General features: G+C 52.6%; 1 protein-coding gene across 1 annotated transcript in view; it reads right to left on the bottom strand.

Annotated features, from left to right (window-relative positions):
* Nucleotides 1-24,004, bottom strand: part of LOC144941963 (carbohydrate sulfotransferase 8-like) — a 111,876-nt gene that overhangs the window by 36,824 nt on the left and 51,048 nt on the right. Inside the window, exon 2 of the mRNA XM_078868524.1 lies at nucleotides 18,976-19,275. Within this exon, the coding sequence (XP_078724650.1) occupies nucleotides 18,976-19,105 (130 nt within the window). The 5' untranslated portion in view covers nucleotides 19,106-19,275. The remainder of the gene's footprint in view (nucleotides 1-18,975; nucleotides 19,276-24,004) is intronic.

Raw genomic sequence — 24,004 nt, 5'->3', positions numbered from 1 at the left:
CCGTGCCGGCCTTCATAGACGCCACTCGCTCACAGCACTTGCCCAAAAAGTCTGTGAAGGCTATACTAGGGGGGAATTTTGTCTTTGTTGTACGTACACACGCGTTGCTTAAGGACACCGAGCCTGGCACAAGCGTCGTGGTGGTGCCGTCAATGCCACTTAGTGGCCAATGTCGGCTATTGCTGCTGCTGCTGCTGTTGTGTTTGCACGATTCACGGAGCGGTGATGTGTGTGGGTGGATGGCTCTTATTCGACTCGCCAACAACACTTGCCCCAACAGTTTGTCAAGTTTCTACGGGGGATCTTTGTCATTGTTATTCTACTAAGGTGGGGGAGGGGGGCAGGGGGGTAGGGCAGGGGCAAGGGTTGGGGGGGAGGTCAAGGGGAGGGACCCACAACCTACAGATGCTCTGCTCCACAAAGCGAATTGCTCGCCGGTGGAAGCAAATCCTTAATCTCGCTTAATCTATAATCCAAGCGCACGCGTTGTTTCATTAATTTGGAGGATTCGGTAAAGGGGAAGCGAAAAAAAATCAATTAAACAAATTGATCATGACCTTAACTTTAAATTTAATATGCATGCAATTATAACTGTGGTATCATGCGTGCCTATGTTTGGCCGCTTGCTTTACAGATTTTATGTTATGCTTAATTAAGGATGCTAAGGGTACAGTTAAGCGCAAGCCTTGCGCCGTGCCGCGTAAATCTCGCCACCGAAGTGGATGAAACGATGAGAAGCACCAGAGTCGAACGAACACTCAACATATCCCCAAAAATAAAAACAAAATAAGAAATAGGTTTTAACCATTTCTGGCAATAAAAGGTGGTGTTAAGATGTTCAAACACCAAATAGAAACCTTTTGCAAGGAATCATGTCTGCATTGACCACGCCTACTTGTGGCGAACATGCAAACCAACATGCTCTGACAATAAATGGCATTGTCTTTGAAACCGATTGGCCTACACTAGAGACGGCAGCCTTCTTCAGGGCCCAGTCTCACCACCACCAGTGTCAGAGCAGAGAACACCAAAAGGCGAACAGTACAAGGACAATGCACTCTCAGTGTTCATTTGAAGCTCGGGGTGAGCAGCAAAAAAAATGGGACCTTTTCGCCAGGTATCAAAGTATGAAAAAAATAATAAACAGGTTTTACCCTTTCTGGAAATAATCCTAAAACACTCGCCGCGGTTTTCTCGCGGAAAAAACCTAGACAACTACCTCAAGTCAGGTGAGGTCAGGTGAGGCCAGGTGAGGTCAGGTGAGGTCAGGTGAGGCCAGGTGAGGCCAGCTGAGGTCAGGTGAGGTCAGGTGAGGTCAGGTGAGGCCAGGTGAGGCCAGGTGAGGTCAGGTGAGGTCAGGTGAAGGAGACTACACGACGGATGGATGGTGACCAGTTCGCAAACGGACGGCGATGGAGGGAACTCACGATGGTGCTCGGTGGAAGACAAAGACCTCGGGTCTTTCCCAAACATCAAATGCCAACCTGTGAACGCGATGGAAGGCGACTCGGTTGAAAGACGCAGGCAGCGACGGACAGAGTGGAAGTAGGTGAGACGCTGGCAAGGAGATATCGGCGAAGGGAAATGGTCACGGCTTGGTATGTAATGTGTGTATGTTGAACTTCTTTCGCACCGTGTATAGCCAACCGTGATAATCGGATCGTGCGGTGAAAGGACGTCAAAATAAACACAAAAAGCAGTTCTAAAGAAATGAGTTTTCAATAGAGGAGATTTCACAATGCATAGCTCCAGCGGCGTCCTAATGTCAGAAGGAGGAACGTTCCAGACGGCCACAGAAGTGCATCTGGTGACCGCCTTTCTTCGACGGCCAGCCAAAAGCTGGTGCTGCGAGTATCACCGGAGTCTGCGTGATGGTTAATGTTTCTTTAGTTCAGCAAAGGTGTTGGGTGTTGATATGTGGCAAGCTCTTTATACTGACTTGAGACGCTGTGACCAAAAGAGCTTCTTGGATATGCGTCGACCTCGTCACATCTCGGAAAGCCAAGCGCGGTCTCGACGCAACGGCGAGACGAGGCGAGGAGAAATCTGACTTGGTGGCTCCATCGTCTGGTGAGACATGCACTCATCCGGGCTGTTCCTTCGAGGAAGCGCGAGAAAGACAAGAACTGTCAGTATTTTCTGGTTCTTTCGGTAAAGTCACGTAGATAGAAGAAAAAATAATAACAAAAAACACGACGTTTCGGGCGCAACACAAGCGTCCGTCTTCAGGACGCTTGTGTTGCGACGTCGTGTTTTCTTTTAACACATTGTCCTGCGGAGGGAGCTGGTAGGTACGTTGGGTTGCTCGGTCAATGGCCAGGGTCAACGGCGGCGTAGGTGTATTCCGCAAATATGCCCGACTGTGAGGGCGGGCACAAGCCGGCGTGAGTAGGTTAAACGTTGAGTTTTATAAGGGCACCACGGGGTGACCAGCCCCTCCCCACCCAGCCCCACCCCTCCCACCCCCCACCCAGCCCCACCCTCCCCACCCAACCCCACCCCACCCAGTCCCTCCCCACCCTCCACACCCAGCCCCTCCCCACCCTCCCCTCCCCACCTTCCCCTCCCCACCCAGCCCCTCCTTCCCCACCCAGCCCCTCCCTGCACGACGGACGGACACAATAATCCCCTGTGGGCTGGTGGAACCAGGAGGTTTCTACCAGTATTTTTGTTTTCTACCTACGTGACTTTACCGAAAGAACTAAAGAGGTATGGCTTCCTGCAGTCACGAACGCTTCAAATCAAGAGAGAAGTGTCAGCTTCGCTTAGGCGCGCTCATGATGCAGCGGAGCGAGTTTGGACGAACGATGGAACGCACATTTTTTTTTTAGTTTAAATACTGTAAATAAGTTCATAAATAAATAAGTGATTTAATGCGGAGCGTGAAATATGTGCCGGAGACACTCTAGGAAAAATTTGGCGCGCATTAATATTAATGGAAGGATAGAAATGTATCTTGCAACAACTCATTTATTATTTATGGTGAGGCGCATTTCAGACGATTCCGTCATCGCGGGGCCACAGAAAGGATGGGGGGGCGGGGGTAAGAGCTCCATGTTATTAATAGTGCGTTTAAACATTAAATTGGCGTCTCCACAAGCCCCGGTGTCTGGCGCGCGTGTCTGTGGCAGAGAAAGGGATGCACGTGTTGGAACGCACGGAATCCTGGCTGGCTGAATCATGCACGCACGGGCCTTGTGTAAATGTTCATGTTGCGCGCCGTGGTTACGTTGAAAAAAGATAACAACAACAATAACAACACCGCCGTGAGCGTGCGTGGAAACGGTCTCAGGGTGAGCGAGTGGCTTAGACGGATGATTCCAAGTCCAAAGTGCTACCCTAAACCATCACGCAAACTCCGGTCATCCTCGCAGCAGCGGATTTTGGCTGCTAGCCATCGAACAAAGACGGTCACCGCATCGCGCGCTTTCAGATGCGCTTCTGTAGCCGTCTGGAATGCTCTTCCATTCGCTATTAGGACGCTACTCACTGGAGCTATGCAATTCTATATCTAGATTGAAAATGAATGTCTTTCAAAAGTTTGTTGTCCTTTCCCCGAACCTCCGATTAGCACGGTTGGCTACGTACGGTGTCAAAGAAGTTCATACACAAACGAGTCCTGGCTGGCTGAATCATGCATGCAGAGAGAGAGGGCTTGTGTAAATATTCATGTTTCGCGCTGTGGCTAAGAAAAAAAAACCCACCGCCACCACCACCGCCACCACCCCCACCGCCACCACCACCGCCACCACCCCCACCGCCACCACCACCGCCACCGCCACCACCACCACCGCCACCACCACCGCCACCACCCCCACCGCCACCACCACCGCCACCACCACCGCCACCACCACCGCCACCACCTCCACCGCCACCACCACCGCCACCACCCCCACCGCCACCACCACCGCCACCACCCCCACCGCCACCACCACCACCGCCACCACCACCGCCACCACCACCGCCACCACCTCCACCGCCACCACCACCGCCACCACCCCCACCGCCACCACCACCGCCACCACCCCCACCGCCACCACCACCGCCACCACCACCGCCACCACCTCCACCGCCACCACCACCGCCACCACCACCGCCACCACCCCCACCGCCACCACCACCGCCACCACCCCCACCGCCACCACCACCGCCACCACCACCACCGCCACCACCACCGCCACCACCCCCACCGCCACCACCACCGCCGCCACCCCCACCGCCACCACCACCGCCACCACCCCCACCGCCACCACCCCCACCGCCACCACCCCCACCGCCACCACCACCCCCACCGCCACCACCCCCACCGTGCAATAGTGATCACGCGTGGATACTGTGTCAGGGCGAGCGAGGGGGCTTTTAGACGGGTGACGTAATCAAACCTTCGCTGGCTATCTCCACTCTAACGCTATTTAATATATTCACGTCTGTTTCTCCTCTCGTACCGTTTCGCTCCGGTGAAAATGAAAAGAATACATTTTTCACACACCTGCTTTGTCGAATCTGGATTTCCAAACAAAGTGCTTATAGGCTTGGCGTGTAGCCAGCTATAATGAGACATTTCCATCTCTCTCGCGCGCTCTCTCTCTCTCTATTCCATGCGCGCACGTGATATTCTCACACCCATGAAGAATTAATCTATTATTTATTCCTGCATATTATTATTGTATTGTTACTAAAAGGCTGACAGAGTTTTGACACAAGCTGGCTGATACACAAGGCTTGCGAATCTATAAGTAGGTCCATTCAACACGCATCGCGATAATGCATTCGCTGGTGGCTGCTTACCAAGGTTTAATCTGCCACTGAATATTTTCTGCGTTGCTGCGAGGCTAAAATAGGCCCGTATGGCAATCCGTCCACTGGCTAAATGCCAGTGGCGAGGGCTGCTATCCAGCGGAGAGGACTTCGGGAGAAAGTTTGTGCTGTTTATTGCTATTGCTGTGTCAAACGAGCGCAGAATTCAGTGGTTTACGATACGGTCCATAGCTCGGCTTGCATTGCCTCCAGTCGCACTACTGTGGCTCGTGTCTTTAATTTCCCCTTCGTCCATGAGACGTGCGCATGGTCCTTTGAACAGGAAAGCGCGTGGCAAGCTTACCGCATTCACTGCGGGGGTTTATGTTTATTGCGGCGGTCTGCATGCTGTTTGGATTTGAGGCACCCTCGGTTCTGGAGGAGCTTTGCTCTCTCCGTGCAGAGTTCAGGGACTTTAATTTTTACTTTTTATTTTAATAGAACTCGTTCGACTCTGGCTTCGGGTTCTTCAATCCGGCTTCGGTTTTCTTTTCCAGCCGCCTGGTCGCCTGATAGTTCCAACGCGGTGGCCGTGGTGTTGAGGTTACGGCCGGTACCAGTAAACTGATTTGCGTGACTGCCGGTCCGTGTTGGCTCTTTGGGCAATTACTTACAATTGTTCGAGAAACAATTAGCGGCTGTCCTTCCTTGTCCTCTGAGACCAAGCATGAGTATGGGTTCTATTCCTTTTTTTCCATCGGCCTGAGTGGAATGTGCCCAGCTGTTTAGGCTCGTACATCGGGGACGTGTCTGGCTTTGTCAATTTTCCGAGAAGCCCCGGTGTGAGTGCCATGGCGGCTGCTGAAATCACCCGCGTCTACAGCGGCTGCTGGCACAGGTGGTGACGACTGCCACGTGACCAGCTGTGACGGCTGTCGTCGATGTCTATCGTGTTGGTGGTGGTCCTGAGAGCGTGCGCCTTTAGGTCTTGCCCGGTGAAGGTGGCGAGGAGGCCGTGTTTAGGGTGGTAGACGCCGCGGTGGCTAAGAGATGTTAACCACCTCGCCTGGGGTACAGGAGGTCGTGGATTCGATCTCGACCCTGCCGACTGCTGCTGTATTTTTGGAGTTTGCGTGTCTCTCTCTCTCATCATCATCATCATCATCACGGTGGCTAGGGGATGTTAACTACCTCGCCTGGTATACAGAAGGTAGTGCATTCGATCTTGACCCTGCCGCTTGCTGCTGTATATTTGGAGTTTGCGTGTATCCCTCTCATCATCATCATCATCATCACGGTGGATAGGGGATGTTGACTACCTCGCCTGGTATACAAGAGGTCGTGGATTCGATCTCGACCCTGCCGCTTGCTGCCGTATATTTAGAGTTTGCGTGTATCCCTCTCATCATCATCATCACGGTGGCTAGGGGATGTTAACTACCTCGCCTGGTATACAGAAGGTAGTGCATTCGATCTTGACCCTGCCGCTTGCTGCTGTATATTTGGAGTTTGCGTGTATCCCTCTCATCATCATCATCATCACGGTGGATAGGGGATGTTGACTACCTCGCCTGGTATACAAGAGGTCGTGGGTTCGATCTCGACCCTGCCGCTTGCTGCCGTATATTTAGAGTTTGCGTGTATCCCTCTCATCATCATCATCATCACGGTGGCTAGAGGATGTTAACTACCTCGCCTGGTATACAGAAGGTAGTGGATTCGATCTTGACCCTGCCGCTTGCTGCTGTATATTTGGAGTTTGCGTGTATCCCTCTCATCATCATCATCATCATCACGGTGGATAGGGGATGTTGACTACCTCGCCTGGTATACAAGAGGTCGTGGATTCGATCTCGACCCTACCGCTTGCTGCTGTATATTTAGAGTTTGCGGTGTCTCTCTCCACAATGGTCGCGTGGATTTTTCTCCGGGTCCTCGTTAAGCTGTTATTCGTGGGCCTGGTCGCTTCTGTAAAAGAGCTACAGTGTATATATCTCAGTGAGCCCTTCTTAGCTGCTAAAATAAAACAAAATGTTTTAAGTTGAAGTCGAATAGACGGCAGCAACGAGAGTAGGATCGTTTATTCTGTAGCTCTCCATCCCCGTGCCATCACCATTGTGCGTCTCCTCTAAGGCGAGGACGTCTAAACCTCATTTCCCCTTTTGGGTGTCTGGCCAGCAAATCGCTTGTCGGTCTTGACAGCCCTTTCTCACGCAGGAGATGAGTGCTGGATACAGCGGCCACGTTTTGGAAAATTAGATTTGTAACTTTGATCCTTGCCAGTGTCGTGTCGATAGTTCAATGTGCCATTTTATTCAGGGACTATTGCTGTGTGGTGTTTTATTGGTGTGGTCTGGGACTGCTTTGTCGTTGTATTTGCTGCCTTGTCCAATCTCGACGATTCGAACTTACATAATAAGTGCGTTTATTACGTATTTATATTTCGTGACTTGCTTACCGTGTTCACTATCGTTGCACTCCTATCGTTGTTTTTTATTATTATTTGCTCCTGTAGCTTTGCTGACCCGCCACTACTGGACATCTGTGGGAAAAAAAAGCTTGGGAGCTCATCGGATTCCTCCTGCTGGTGCTGTTGCCAGATGGACAAAAAAACCGGCCTCACCAGCAACAGTTGGCACTCCTCTCCAATCCAGGGAGAGCGTGAGCTGCTCAATTGATCTTCTTGGTTCTTTCGGTAAAGTCACGTAGAAGGGAAGTAATAAAATAATAAAAATAAAACATAATAAAATAATTCTCACGACGTTTCGGCCACAACGCAAGCAGCCGTCCTCAGGTGAAAACCATTCAGACGCTGTCGCCTCGACAGACCTGGTTTTCACCTGAGGACGGCTGCTTGCGTTGTGGCCGAAACGTCGTGAGAATTATTTTATGTTTTATTTTAATTATTTTATTACTTCCCTTCTACGTGACTTTACCGAAAGAACCAAGAAGATGCATCCCTGCAGTCACGAAAGCTTTAAATCGAAATTTTATTATGTTTTATTTTTATTATTTTATTATTTCCCTTCTACGTGACTTTACCGAAAGAACCAAGAAGATGAATCCCTGCAGTCACGAAAGCTTTAAATCGAAATCTGCTCAATTTAGTTCCCCGAAGAAGCTCCCAGCACGCGGAGCGAAACGTCGGACTGCATTCCCAAGAGCAACACGCGGGCGCGATCCGAAACTACGTCGGAGAACCGTGCAGTACAACACGCGAAACACGCGCAGCTTAGATACGAGTCATATCTTCGCTGGAATAGCTGAGTGGTGTTGAGGGGGTGGGGGAAGGTGAATCATTACATGCCTATTAATAATAATTACACTTACTCATAATGGGAAAAATAAATTCACAACATCGCGGGCCGCAACACGTGACGACGATGGCGACCAACATAATCCAACGCTCTTGATTTCCGGGGACTCAATCTCCTTAAGTCAATAATATCAATACGGCAGTAAATTATTCATGCGCACAGTCACACGCGTACACACACGAGAGGCATGCCCTCGGGACCATCCGGGTTTATTTTCTTGCGCGAGTGTATATAATATATATATTCATCTATTCATCTGTGTGCCCCAATCCAGCTTAGCTGCTCCGGACCCGACGATGGTTTTGTGTGCCCGCAGAGATGAAAACTTTAGCGCAAATCCGCGGTTGCTGAACCGCGACCAACCCACCCTCTTTGCCCGTGGCCAAATCCCCATGCCGAATGCGTCACGATTTCGTCAGATTTTGGAAGCTAAGCAGGGATTTTTGAAAAAATGTTTAAAGCTTTGGTTTGTACATGGCTGGGAATGCCAGGCGGTTGTGGGATTAGGCTATGGAGTGGTCAGGAGATGGCAGAATGGCAAAGGATTCCGGAATCTGTCTGTGCGGAGATTTTAAATGTTTTCCCCTCGTAAAGCGTGGGGCTTTGTTGAGGCCCTCCGGTTCGCTCGCACGAAAAGCCACCGTGGACATCTGAGTTTATGAATAACGATGGGTGCTGGCCACTTCAATTTTTCGGAACAGCCAGAATGGGCGCGGCTGACCTTTAAAATTATTTTGCAAAGCGAAGCATTGGAGCACTCGAGGTGGAGACCAGAGATACACGCGCACCATAGTATCGACATTCGTACGTGTATATTCCAACGTGCGTGTGAACAATGACTACATATATACAGGGATTATCTCGATGTATGTACATCACGTATGATACAGGCAACAATGCAGATGTTTTAGTTGTTCAGGACAATTTGGCATAAATGTTCTCCGGACCATTTTTAAACGATGTAATAATTTAACGTGTCATCCTCATTTGGCAGCCTAGATGTGAAATCAACAAAATGTATTTAATCCGATGCGACGTGACACCAGTTTTTGGAAGGATGGCAAGGTGGGGATAATTCTAATGTGCCGCGATTTCCTTGGTAAGTCCACTTCCGCGTCAGTCATGGGGCGGTGGTTTGACCATACTTCACCACGCTGGTCTCACGCCGGTTTGGCTAAGGGTTGGATGGGGTGTTGCAGTTCACATATCACCCGCACACGAATATTCGCCGTGGCTGGGATGCAAACCCAGAGCGTTGGGATTTATCCATCGCCGCTACGCATTGTGACACAGTACCGTTGCTCATAAATTATTAAGATCGGGAGTCGATCCTTGCATTTGTGATTTGATCGTGAGCGCTCGGATCAATTTTTTTAATCGGCGAATCCGATTTGTCATTGCGTGTCGAATGTAATTGGTGCCTGAGCGATATCACATCGAGGCTTCCAAATGCGAGCTTAGAAACATTGCTTATTAAAATTATAGCCTGGCGCCGGTTGTTTCGGATTTAAGCAGCGATACCCGGGAGGATTTTAAACAGACGCATTCCAAAGGATAATATAGTGACAGCCACCTCGGACAGAAATGAGCCAAATCCTGGCCAAAAGCACTCACCAGCATCTCACAAGGACTCATCGGAATAATTCTTAAAGACCCACGCGTACTTTACAGCTAGCGCATGCATTCACATCAATGCGTACGCAGGACATGGCACAAACACCAAGGGTACTCACCGTACAGAAATAGCTTTTACCCAGAATTATTTCTCCCCGACGACCCCAAACCAAACGAGGGGAAATAAATAAATACGCGCACAGATATCACTCTGACCTCCTGTTCTGAATTCATACCGGTTCCGCGCCCTTCACCCTATACAATTAGCCCCCCCCTCTCCACCAATGCTCCGTGTGGAATGTTATCAGTGTCAAATTTATTCCTCGTGAAAAATGGGAGAAATCTCCGTGCTCTCGCGGTACCGAAAGCACAAACACGTGGCAGGTTGCCGCTGCGAGGCTCGCCGCTCGAGTCCGCGAAACAAATCCCGCTCGTAAAAATAAAAATAAACCGCAGTCGCCCTTCCCTCGTTTTGTCTCCCGCGTCCCTGTTTTTTTTTTTTGCGCGCGTGCACATCCCGCGTATAAATAATAGTTTTGACATTGATCTAAAGCCCTACCCCATCTCGCTGCTCCGAGCTGTTAATTTTGCACGCGCAGAATCTATAACCCGTAACGGGGATGCTGTTGCCTCCGCTGCTGCTGCTGCCGCGCGCTGTGTGTGCACGCCCTGTTTGTAACCTTCATGCCAAACGTATCCCCCTTCTCGAACGCCCACAAGTGTCTTCATTCGGCGAGCGCGCCGATCTCCGCGAAAGGACGGCCTTGACAGCTCATAATGGAAGAGAGTCCACCCGTCTCACGTTCGTGTTGTGAACGCATTTGCATTTAACTGGGCAAGAAGAAGAAGAAAAAAAAAGAGAGTAATGCAACGTGCCTGCGTTCGTCCCACTTACACATGCCTGGGGCTTGTGTGCGCGCGAGCGCGTGAGTGAGTAATATGGGTACATGCAGAGATAACAAGGGGGTGAGGTGGTGGCGTGGTGGTGGTGGTTATTGCACTGAGCTATGAGCCCAGCAACGGGAGTTCTGTCCCTGGACACAGCGAGCAGGGGGGGGGGGGGCTACATTCATCCTGGAATAATTTCAGGGGCTCGCAAAACCATGACCCCCCCCCCTTCCCCCCTAACAACGGCGACCCCTTTTCCAAAACTCAGCCTCGGACAGCCGTGGCTGAAATGAATCTGTGATTGTCAGGGATAACCACGTCGGTTGGAAGGAACGCTGCATGGCCAGGAGACCGCTTGGTTGTAGCCAGCAGACGGCGAGCTTGAAGAAAATAAACAACAACCGGACATGTGACTTCAAAGTTAGCAATAGCACGCAAGTCAATAAAACATTTTGCGAACAATTTGGCGTCGAGAAAGTGTTCAGTAAAAAAAAAACACACCCGTTTACTATTCGGATGTTGATGGGGACGGGGGGGGGTGCAATTGCCCGATGGCTCCAGGAATGGTGGCGCACGAACGAGTCGGAGATCTCAGACAATGCACACGAGCGAGGGGACGCAGAATCCTTGAGGGGGCGCTTTTGGAATAGCAACAAAAAAAAAGACATCCCGGTCCGCAAGAAATAAAACAATTACGGGGAAGAGGGCGCCGCGCACGGCAGCGCATGATAAAGCGTCACTCATGGATAATTAATGACCCTCCTTTAAATGGGCTGCATCAGCGTCAGCCCCTGCCTTCATTAATCAATTTTTTAGTCGCTCGCAAAAAAGAAAAATTACGAGGCAGGCATTATTATTATTATTATTATCGCCGCGTTTGAGTGCTGCCTGGCACGGTCGAGGTTTAAGGCACGGCCCGGTTACAACTTCAATTTATGTCTCGGGACAAATTCTCCGTGCCAGAGATAAGGGGACCCGTGGGCGGGAAGGGGGTTGGGGTGCCGAATCCGCGGTGCGTAATCAGACCCATTAATCACGGCGCGGTGAGCGGACACCGCGCCAGGTGCGTGGGGATTCCTGTGGGCGAGGGAACAAACAAGCAGTGACAAATAAGAAGAATAAAAAGGGGGAAGAAAAAAGAACCCATCACATTTGTTGGCTCTGGTATATATATATCTATTTGGTAAATCTGACTTGGGGGAAACCTAAGCCGGACTGCCACGTGTTAATAATATGACTTGGAAACTGCAGAAATGTTTTCTCTCTCCCAGTTCGCGCTTGGCAGAAGGAGAGCGAGACGTGATTGGTCACGTGAATGTGCTACATTTTAAAGGGGGCATTGGTTGAAGGGTTTTGCATAAAAAGAGAAAATAAAAGACATCCGTGGGTGTGCGTGGAGCTAGATTCATGCGCATTCCGGCACGGACGGAGTTCACTTACACGGCCTCATCACTGACAGAGGTTCATCACTGTCACAGGTTTTTTTTTGTTAGTGACCCACTCTCCTCGCTAACACAGCTTCTTGACTGACACAGGCTCTTCGCTGAACACAGGCCGACTCGGACAGCCAATCTTTCACTGGCCAGCGCTCGGCCGGCATGGGACCTTAAACGAGAAGTTCAATGGGTGGCAGTGGAGGGTGCTCAGCCCAATTCCCCAGGATCTTTCCGACCCGTGCAGTTGCACCGGCCTGCGAGCTCCGTAAACTGCACCCGCTCGAGCAAAAAAAAAGGCTCAGGTGGCCTGGTGACGACTTTATCAGCCCCAGCGGGTGCGGAAATCGATCAGGTGGTGCTCCAATATTTGGTTTGCCTGGCACGGTCGCACCTTGGCTACACACAGCGTATCGCGGCTGCTCGCGCCTAATCACGTCGTTACATAATAGCCGTCGTTCTTCTACGCCCTGGTTGAAAACATATCTCATGGTGCATGTCAAGGCCCCCCCTCCCCCAGCTCGTAGCTTTAGCTAACGGGGGGCGGTGGGGAGGGGAAGCAAGGCACCCCTTGCTCCACCCCCCCCCACATTTGCTCAGAGTGCAAGGGGCTGGCCTCGGCGTGGTAACGACGGCGGTGGCGGCGCGGTCCGATCAGAGGTTGAACGGCGCGGGAGGGGGGGGGCAGCGCGCTAAGGCGTCGCGAGGTGAGAGAGTCGCGTGGGGGGGGGCAGCAGGCAGAGTGTAATGGTGACAAATGACGCAATATCGCCCCGGTGGCGGGCGGAGCTGTGTCAAGTCTTAGCCGGGCAGCGGGTCACACTCCCCCCACCTCCCCGCCCCCCACTGCTTGTTATCTCGTAAGGGGCGCCGCGGTCGTCACTGTGGGGCCGAACGGGAATGTGGGGGAACGTGGGACGACGTAGGATGATGACGTAGGATGACGACGTAGGATGACAACGTAGGATGACGATGTATATTTTCCGCCTGAGGACGACCGCTTGTGTTGCGATCGAAATGTCGTGATATATTATTTTAAATTTTATTTTTCTACCTACGTGACTTTCCCGAAATAACCAAAGAGTATGGATTCCTGCAGTCACGAAAGCTTCAAATCAAGATTGATATATAATACTTGATATGAGAAAAAGTACGATTCGAACAAAAAAAAGTACAATGCTTTGAGATGTGTTAATCGTTTCTTAAGTAATTTCATTTTGTAATCACGGTGATAATGTTTCTTTGGGATTAGATTGCCTTTCTCTTGCAAATTGTTGCTCGCGGGGGATAAATTATATTTGCATGATGTGATTGGCACGTTAATTAAAACAAAAAAAGGCACGTGTGAGAAGATTGCTGTCAAAGTAACACGCCAGCCACGTCAACATGTAGATCGTTTCTCGTTGAAACCAGATTATATGTACGCACATATGTTGTGTACGCGTGTACGCTTGTATATGGGGAGTGGTGGTGAAGCGTCTTATCATTCAAGATCGATTAGCTTTCACGGCTAACAGCAGTGACGATTATCTGAACTTGTCCTGGGCCTCCCCTAGGTCGGCTCAGCTCTCCGATGAGTACCTGGTGCGGTGTGTAAACATCGCTACTCGGGAGACAAAGGCGGCTGGGCATGATGATGGCCACTCGCTCCATCCTGTGTCATGCCGGCATTAATTGTTGCTCGCTAGCAGCCCTTGCCCCAACCGTCTGTTGAAGGCTACACGGGGGGTCTTTGTCTCTACATGTCTTGCATCTTAATGGTTGCGTCTGTTCATAATGCACCAAGCAAATTCAAAAGATCCGCTGCATGAGGTCATTTCAAAACATCTCCATGACAGCTCTGCTTAACAATGCACAGATAAACCAACATTTTAGCCCTTGTTAGCATTTAATAAGCTTATCATAAATATATGAAAGTAGGGGAGAAAAAAAACACCTAAAATATAAATGAGTGTCGTATCCGGAGAGGGTTAGCTCAGCTTTTGGTTTTGTTTACCAAGTTGATTATTATCGGGAGGCGAGCGGGTATTTTTTTTTTGCTCAAGGCCAGCTTTAGCTTTCCCCTGCATATGAAATGCACTGCTATTCAAACATCTTCAATCCCCAGAGGAATGGGGCTCAGGGCAAATCCACCGCGACACAAACCTATCGGCTGTTATCGTCGTATTTGTCTTCGCATCACACGCGTCCGCCTCGTGAAATGTTAAGCAATACCGCACCACCACAACCACCACAGCGGCGGCGGGCGACAAGGTGAGGCTAACCACGTGCCCTGGTGCAGGGCATTCATTTGGACCCTCTGTCCGTCTCCCCCCCTCAATCTTCATAGTCAAGCGCCTGCCTGCCCCCCACTGCGCCCACCCCCCCCCCTCCCACAGTGCAGAGGCACCGACTACACAAACAATAATTGCACCACTGGGTCCGACCTAGGTTCATGAGTCCTGTGCCAGCCTTGCCACGTGCTGTGTAAAGTCTCCGCGGGTCTCCGCGTGCATCTACAGAGTCACCGTGTCAGTCGACTGGTGGTCTGAGTGGCGTAGCGGTGACGAGGAACGCCCAGAGCACCCCTCCCCGGGTCCTATTTACCCCCCTCCCTGTGTGGCCCGGGGCCTGTGGGGACCCTCCGGCCCACGGGCCCTGGTGCAGTTGCAGGTGCTGTATGTTGAACTTCATTCGCACCGTGGGTAGCCACAACCGTGCTTATCGGAGGCGCAGTGGCAGCAGCCGCACGCTCGATGGCAATGCCGGACCACCACGCTGCGTGGCATGGACGTGAGCTGCAGGGCCAACCGCGACGAGTCAACTCGGTCTCGACGTGAAGCAGATGAATGTCAACAATGCAAGACGCATCTTGTCTCTTTCATTGGCCACACCACACATCCCCCCCGCCCGCCCGCCCGCCCGCCCGCCTCCCACCCCACCGGTTATTATTCAATTTTGCTGCACATTTACGTTCGGAATTCTGCAGCAACCGGTACAGGATCCGGTGTTGGCTCGGGAAGTTGATGTCTCAGAAGTACTTCTGCAGTCACCTCAATCAGCCGCTGTATATCTACGCCAGGGGGCACGGCGTCTCCGTGCCATGCGAATTGTCTGTCACATCAAGCAAAGCACCTTTAATTTATCATTCAAAAATCTCAGAGCTGGCAGAAGCCACATTTTAAGCGAATTCGTGAACAGTCATTTTGGTTACGGGGCTGAAACCGTCAACTCACTCCACCCAGATTGGAACCCAAGGGTCTCAGCGACGCCGGCTCAAGCGCCCCGTTACCCCTGGGGCCACCGTCGCAAGGAGGCCGATCGCTTCCCTGCCGTCCAGTGGCCGGACACGTGGGAATATTCGCCGGTTAACGTCAGAAATACATCGAGTGCTTTGTTAAAGTGAACGTTGAGAGGTATTCCAGCCCCTCCCCCCCCCCCACGGCTTGCCTGCTGCCCCCTTCTCGACCCCACTCTGCTGCCCCTTCTCAACCCCCCACTCTGCTGCCCCCTTCTCTACCCCCCACTCTGCTGCCCCCTCCTCAACCCCCCACTCTGCTGCCCCCTTCTCAACCCCCCACTCTGCTGCCCCCTTCTCAACCCCCCACTCTGCTGCCCCCTCCTCAACCCCCACTCTGCTGCCCCCTCCTCAACCCCCCACTCTGCTGCCCCCTCCTCAACCCCCACTCTGCTGCCCCCTTCTCAACCCCCCACTCTGCTGCCCCCTTCTCAACCCCCCACTCTGCCGCCCCCTTCTCGACCCCGCTCTGCTGCCCCTTCTCAACCCCCCACTCTGCTGCCCCCTTCTCAACCCCCCACTCTGCTGCCCCCTTCTCAACCCCCCACTCTGCTGCCCTTTCTCAACCCCCCACTCTGCTGCCCCCTTCTCAACCCCCCACTCTGCTGCCCCCTTCTCAACCCCCCACTCTGCTGCCCCTTCTCAACCCCCCACTCTGCTGCCCCCTTCTCAACCCCCCACTCTGCTGCCCCTTCTCAACCCCCCACTCTGCTGCCCCCTTCTCAACCCCCCACTCTGCTGCCCCCTTCTCAACCCCCCACTCTGCTGCCCCCTTCTCAACCCCCCACTCTGCTGCCCCCTTCTCAACCCCCCACTCTGCTGCCCCCTTCTCAACCCCCCACTCTGCTGCCCCTTCTCAACCCCCCACTCTGCTGCCCCCTTCTCGACCCCGCTCTGCTGCCCCTTCTCAACCCCCCACTCTGCTGCCCCTTCTCAACCCCCCACTCTGCTGCCCCCTTCTCAACCCCCCACTCTGCGGCACGCACGAGCGTGAGCGCTGAATTCCCAAGCGTGTGTGCGAGCGGGAGAGTGCAGTGCCTGTGTGGTGTGTGTGGTGTGTGTGTGGTGTGTGTGTGGTGTGTGTGTGGTGTGTGTGCGGTGTGTGTGGTGTATGTGGTGTGTGTATGTGGTGTGTGTGTGGTGTATGTGGTGTGTGTGTGGTGTGTGTGTGGTGTGTGTGCGGTGTGTGCGGTGTGTGCGGTGTATGTGGTGTGTGTGTGGTGTGTGTGTGGTGTGTGTGCGGTGTGTGTGGTGTGTGTGCGGTGTGTGTGGTGTGTGGTGTGTGTGCGGTGTGTGCGGTGTGTGTGGTGTGTACGGTGTGTGGTGTGTTTGTGGTGTGTGTGGTGTGTGTGGTGTGTGTGGTGTGTGTGGTGTGTGTGTGTGGTGTGTGTGGTGTGTACGGTGTGTGGTGTGTTTGTGGTGTGTGTGGTGTGTGTGGTGTGTGTGGTGTGTGTGTGGTGTGTGTGGTGTGTGCGGTGTATGTGGTATGTGTGGTGTGTGTGGTGTGCCGACCGTTCGCTCGCCACTGGGCCGATTTGCACAGAGTCTGTTGGGGGGGAGAGGGAGGTTCAATTCCCATCGCTGTTGCCACAGTTTCTACGGTGAGCCATCAACGGACACGTCTATTATTGTGAAGTGAACAGCAGTCTCGTGTGCACGTTGAACTCCTTACGCACCGCACGTGGCCCACCGCGCTAATCGGATGTCCCGGGGAAGGACAGCAAACTAACGCACACAAAGCAGTTTCAAACGAATGAGTTTGTCAATCTCGATGATGATGTAAAAGTGCACACAGCTCCGCCGGCGTCCCAAGATCGGAAGGGGGAGAGCGTTCCAGACGGCCGCAGAAGCGCCACCTGAAAGAGCTGCGCGATGAAGCGGCGACCGTCGCCTTTGTTCGATGACGAGACACAAAGTCGCTGCGGTGATGACTGCAGCTAGCGCGGTGGTTCACGTTCATTGGCGACTGAGTATGTGCATACGTACGTTGGACTTCTTTCGCACCGTACGTTGCCAACCGCGCTAATTTGGAAGTGCAGGGGAAGGACGGCAAACTGAAGACAAAAAGCAGCTCCATGGCTCTCTGGCGTCGCATGCAATCAGTGGCCACTGTCCAAATGTACCAGCTGCCTGGGTTTTCGCGGTTGTGCTCTATAGCTATCCGTTGTGCCTTTGGGTTATATCGCGTGTTGTCCGACGTTTCACTCCCACACGCCCCGGGACGATTTTCAAGTTTTTTTGATATTCGGTTCCTCCAGAAGCTCCCAGGACGTGGAGCGAAACGTCAGACATCGCGCGGAAACAACACGCTGAGCACAGCACGCGATGCATCTGCGAGCACGGTGACATCTCTTGTGAATGTGTTTGTGATTTATTGAACGATGTTTGTCATTCCACTTATTAACCAGGGTGCCACGGTGGCGAGATCTTATCTCCCTCGCCTCAATCAATCAATAAATCTCTATTTTACGTTCCCAAAATCGCCCTCAATAAAGTTGGCATCGGTGCACATTACGACAGAACGTGAACGGAACATCCTGCCATGCAGGAGGTGGTGGGTTCGATTCCGACTCTGACGCCTGTATATTTTGAGTTTGCGTGTCTCTCTCCACGTGGTCGCGCGTGGATTTATCTCCGGTTTCTCCGGTTTTCCCACCACGTTTGGAATCAACGTCACGCGTTTAGAGTTTTGGTTGCTGTACATTTACACCCGATAAGCCACTTCCTTGAGCTATCATTTGTGGCCAGGTCGCTTTTGACAAAGAGCTACACTGCTCAGTCGGCTTTAGCTGGTAAAACAAAACAAATGTTGAAATATAGTTGATACATCGGAGCTGGGCGAGGATGAGCATTGCTACAAAAACATTCGGCGAAAACAAAATCCCGTTTCAAAAATTTCAAGTTTGATTTTTGAGAGTGCGTGACCTGACCTGGAGGTCGGACCAAAACGTTGAATTGAGTGATTCGTTGGTCGCAATCGCTCGCGAGAATCACGTGATGACGGATGTCTGCTCTTACACCAGAGCTGCCCTTTGACGGGCGCACCAGAGGTCACTTGAAATTCATCTCAGAGGTAGCTCAGTGATATCCCCTTCCGCGATAGTTTGCCCCGCCCTGAGAGATCTGAATGCATTCTTCATCCCATGCCAAGATGCCGATAGCAATTCTGGGAAAACATTATTTAAACGGCGAACGAATAAATAAATGAGTGTTTGCGAATGGAGCTGCGGCTGCCGCTGGATTGTGACGACGACGACGGTGGTTTCAACAACAAAAAATTAACCCGTAAAAACAAAGTTTTTCACTATAAATCCTTTATATGCGTGGCGGCTAGAGTCCTCTCGTCCTCTGGCTTGAGATAGCTGCCACCTATGCGTCAGATGATTGCCTGCCACCATTAAACAATTGGTAATTAAATATAATTTATTTTTTCCTAAAAAGTGTAAAATTTTGGACAAAAAATTTTCACGAAAATAAATTGTCACGCACAACGAGTCTGTGTGCAAAATGTCAGCTCGATTGGATCACATGAAGTGGGTTAAAAAACGACCAAAAGATTTGCACGGTCGTAAGCGCGCAAGCAAGCAAGCAAGTGAACTTAATATAAAGGATATAAAAAAGAAGAATAATTATAAACGCCGTCGGACCGTTCAATAACGGAGAGCCACCGCGCAGTTGCCGCTGGCTGAATGAGTGCGGGTCCGCTCACTTCCTGGATGGTGCTCCGTGGGGCCGTGCCGCCTCTGCCTGTAGACGGCGAGTAGAAGGGCGGCTGCCCCGGCCGCCACGAGCCACAGGAAGGCGCGGCGAGCGGGCATCCCTCGAGACACGCGCCCCATGGCGGCCACCTCCCCCACCGCCCCCTCGACGCACGCCGCTCTCACTCGGAGCCTCCTCGCTCGCCTTCGTCTCGTCTGGCTCGATCGCCCGCCCGCTCGTTCGATCGCTCGTTCACTCGCTCCGAGGCCGGCCCGCGAGCTGGCGAGAATGACAGCGATTCTCCCCGACGCTGCGGAGAGAAATTGACAGCGGCACATGTTTTACTGCTCGCGTCAGTGACCTGTAAGGCAAAATGCAATGGTGCCCGTGAGCACGACGATTGGGGTGAACAAACACAATGACGTGTGGGGGTAATTACACGTAGTGGTAATAATAATAATAATAACAGTAATACTTAACAAACAATGGCTGGGAAAATGTGTTGTATTATATAATCAAGGGTCACCGCGGAGATGGAGAAATGAGATTTGCTCACGTGGGTGGTAACATCACAGAGCCGTGCGCGATGGGGACAGGGTGCGGAAGCCTTCGTTTGGCAGCGAACAGATCGTGGCTGGTGACGATGAGGACGCTTATGAAGACCGGTCCTGGACCTCCACTTGGTCGACTCAGCCACAAACTAGTACCTGGTGCGGTGTGTAAACATCGCCACTCGGGAGACAAAGGCGGCCGGCCGTGGTGTTGGCCACCCACCCCCTCGTGTGCCGTGCCGGCCTTCATAGGTGCTACTCGCTAACGGCACTTGCCCCAATAGTCTGTTGAAGGCTATACGGGGAATATTTGTCTATGTTACCCCCCCTCCCCCACCCCCACCCCCACTTTATTTCGGTGCGGCTGTCTCCAACTGCCGGCACGGTGTGGTGTCGAGTGGGGTGGTGTGGGGTGGTGTGGGGTGGTGTGGCGTTGTTGTGGTGTGGGGTGGTGTGGGGTGGTGTGGGGTGGTGTGGCGTGGGGTGGTGTGGCGTAGGGTGGTGTGGCGTGGTTGTGGGATGGTGTGAGGTGGTTTGGCGTTGTTGTGGTGTGGGGTGGTGTGGGGTGGTGTGGCGTGGTGTGGTGTGGGGTGGTGTGGCGTGGGGTGGTGTGGCGTGGTTGTGGGGTGGTGTGGTGTGGGGTGGCGTGGTGTGACGTGGTGTAATGTGGGGTGGCGTGGTTGTGGGGTGGTGTGGGGTGGTGTGGGGTGGTGTGGTGTGACGTGCTGTGGTGTGGGGTGGCGTGACGTGGGGTGGTGTGGGGTGGTGTTTCCGTCGGGAGGGCTGTGGCTGCGGTGCTGGAGTGGGGTCCAGGGTCGTCTCTCAAGCGGTGGACGTCACAGACTTTCTCGCGACTGCATTTTGCACGCGGGGGACGTGCAACGGAATGGGTTTTTTTTTGTTATCGATGGCAACTTTTTTTTGCCAGTACCCAAAATGATGACAAGTTAAGTTTTATCCCTGGTTCTCAGGTGTGGTCCCCCTGGTTCTCAGGTGTGGTGCCCCTGGTTCTCAGGTGTGGTGCCCCTGGTTCTTAGGTGTGGTGCCCTTGGTAATCAAGGGGCACATTTGTTCACGTGATAACTTTTCGTTGAATGGCTGTGTCGGATGGAGGGGGCTTTACGACACACAGTGAACTTTTTCGATCCAACCCAAAAACAATAATACTAATGAATCCGGTGTTAACGTACTTACAAAAAGAATATTAAATTCACATTGAAATTTGACCGTGCCTCAAATACATTTTACTCCCACATCGTTACAATGATTGCTTTTTTTTCACCCACGATTCAAAACTATTCCCAAGTCTCAACTAAAAAAAAAAACTCCAGGAATGGGAATAGAGTTTTCAAATGTCTAAAATAACGCGGTTACATTCTTCGGAAGCTTTTTGTTGTTTGTTAACCTAACTCACAGGGCATCGCCTTTACATAACTCTTCATCGATGTCATAGGTCTTTGTGGTTTTATTTCTGGCTTGAAGGAGCCCTTACGTGAAAACGACTAAACTGAGAGCTGTGACTGACTCGTGGAGGAACCAATGTAAACTCTCGCAAAGTAAAGCTGCAATTATCAACGGCGAAGCTCACACGAAACAGGGACATTCGCTAACAGGGTGAACCCCCCCCCCCCCCTGCTATAATACTCCGCCCGTCCCCATCAGACGTGGAGCACAGCATTTACCGAGAACCACACGCACAGGGCCACAGATGCCTCTCACTCACCGTTGCCTGCCACAGAGCAAACCGACCGCGGGCTACCAAAACAACGGTGACGTTGTCCCGCAGACGGTTCTCTCGTCTGGCCTCACCTCCTGGCCCCGCACGCTCCCCCCCGTCGCCTCGCCGAGGGCGTCTGCCCACACCTCGCTCGCCCGCCCACGCCCCAGGCGTCTGTGGACCCGGGGAAGGCAGCCTTGACCTGCCACGCTCACCTTGACTCACTCGTCCTGTCCTCTCCACTCCCTCCCTCTTTCTGTATCTCTCCTCCCCTCTCTCTCTCTGTGTCTTTTTCCCTCCCTCTCTCTCCCATTCCCTCCCTCCATCTCCCTCCATCCCTCTCCCTCCCTCTCCCTACCTCTCTCTGTATCTCTCCTTCCCTTTCTCTCTGTGTGTCTTTCTCCCTCCCTCTCCCTCCCTCATTCCCTCCCTCCATCTCTCTCCATCCCTCTCCCTCCCTCTCCCTCCCTCCCTCATTCCCTCCCTCTATCTCCCTCCATCCCTCTCCCTCCCACTCCCTGCCTATCTCTGTCTCTCTCTTCCTGCGGGACCAGCAACAACGGACGGCCGCTTTGGCCGTAACGATGACAGCGGAACAGAGGCACGCCCCCGGCGCCGCGTGGTCGCACCTGCGCCGTCTGTTCCGCCGCTGGGCAATGGCGACGCGTTTGGTGTGGTGGGGGGGGTGGAGGAGGATGTGAACAGATTTGCGAAGCGTTGAAGCTGAATCAGCTCGGGAAGAGCGCCAATGCCTTCCGCCGCAATTGGTTTAACACAAACAAAAACACCCCGATACGTTGGCCCGCTATCGAACGGGCCACTGGCGCTGTCGCCGTTCACCTGGGCACGTGAGCCGCACCTGTGATCCGGGTTACGACATTTTGACGCTGATCGTCGTTGGCAGGGCAGCCGGCTCCCTTTTAGCCAGCGGCATATTGGGTGACGCGCCGCGCGCGGTTTTTACGTGAGCGGACCGATGTCAATCCTTTACGTTCGTTCCGTGCGCTCGTAATGCGTGACCTTTTAAAATGTTTTTGCGTGTTCCTCCAAGCGCACGAGCGTCACGGGCCCGTGTTATATCCACTGCTGGATAAAATAAATCTCCCCCACACCACTGCCCCCCCCCCCCCCGGGGATGGGGGTGGGGGACACCCGTTGGCATTTCCTTGCGATCGCGCGATGCCACGACCCATCTCTGCCTCGCGCGTGAACTCCATCTTATCGCTCCATCTCCACGGTGGGAATACTCTCGGGGGGGGGGGGGGCGAGATGATCTTTTCTGGCTGCCATTCTGTCACCGATCTCGTCCACGCGCGACCACACCCCCCCCCCAGGAACGGTCACGTGATCGCACAACTCCGCTTGCTTTCGTGTTTCCTGATCCGAATCCAACTCAATGTGGACACTGCACTGCGATCGCAATCATCGTCCCCTCTATGCCAGACTAATGCCCGATTTTGCGCGAGTCACCGCGTGCTCACAGGGACAGCTGCTGCTGGGGGTTCCCCCCATCAAATCGCGTTGAGACGAAATGCGACGCAAAAGCGCTCTTGAGATGCCCCGGCGAGAAGTGCTCCGTGTCGAACACGATCCACGATCGTGACTCTCCATCAGTGCGCGCTATTCTTAGTTTCTTAGTGTAATTCGAAGCAAGCTTTTAAATACTGTACGCGTACAGGTAAATAAAATAAATTGATTAAACAACGAGAAACCACCAATGCTTCTTTTCACAAGTAAGGAATTGGTATTAACACTGCATTAACATTGTGCACGAGAAGAAGGAAAACGTCTATTCCTGTGCTGTGCGTGAGTGTCCGCTGAAGTTAAGTGCCAGACTGGCCTTAATAGGCACTCGCTAATGACACTTGCCATCGCAGTCTATAGCACGAGAGAAAATTATTCATGTCTGTATCTCGTGTGCTCTGCATTGCACGGGTTAGTTGCAGCAGCAATCGAGTTGCAGTGGGTAGCAACCCACGTGCAGCAGCTGCACGGATTGCCACATCGCACCACCGCACAGCGTCGCGAGAGCTTGGTGAGGCCTTCATCCAGCAGTGGATTGGTCATGGCCGACGACAACGAGGACAGTAGTTGAGGTCATGCGGTTTAGGTTAGTGTCCTCTTACGATGCCCGTGTTGGTGCAGCGGTTACCGCGCTGCGAGACCGAGCCACCTAGGTTTGATCCCCAGCCGTCGGCTAACAAGATCAGTGGTATCTGAACCAATCCTGGGCTATTCCACTCACCCCCCCCCCCCACCCCCTTGTTTCACCAACTCGCACTGACCAGCGTGGTCAAGTGGGTCAGCAGCATCCAGTGACCGACACGGACTAGATTAACAAAGGGCCGTCATTATCGAGGCTTCATCTCTCACCCGATATTTTTGGGGAACGCTGTTAGTCAGCCTCGGAGTAGGGATTGACGGCGTAAGGCACTACCCATACACGGTACGCCTCATAGTAACAATCCTATATCATTGCGCTCTGTATTCACACAATCATATGAGCGGGTTTACAGTAATGCGGAGTCACAATGAGGACATGTCCTCGTGATCAATGATGACAATATGGTGGGATGGATTTTTTTACGTGACAAAAATCGTTCCCGAGACGGCGTTCGGGACCGTTCCGGCTGAAAATGAAAGGGACTATTACCACGATTACGCCGTTCGAGTGCCTTGAACAACGGCAGCAGTACCCTGGTGAAATCGGCAAGCAATGTTCAGCGTGTGCAGCTTAGTGTGTGGTTCAGAGTTGTCTTGGGAGGCAACAG

The sequence above is a fragment of the Lampetra fluviatilis genome, chromosome 26 (assembly GCF_964198595.1).
Source record: "Lampetra fluviatilis chromosome 26, kcLamFluv1.1, whole genome shotgun sequence".
In the NCBI taxonomy this organism is placed as follows: Eukaryota; Metazoa; Chordata; class Hyperoartia; order Petromyzontiformes; family Petromyzontidae; genus Lampetra; species Lampetra fluviatilis.
This window is presented reverse-complemented; position numbering and strand designations above follow the sequence as displayed.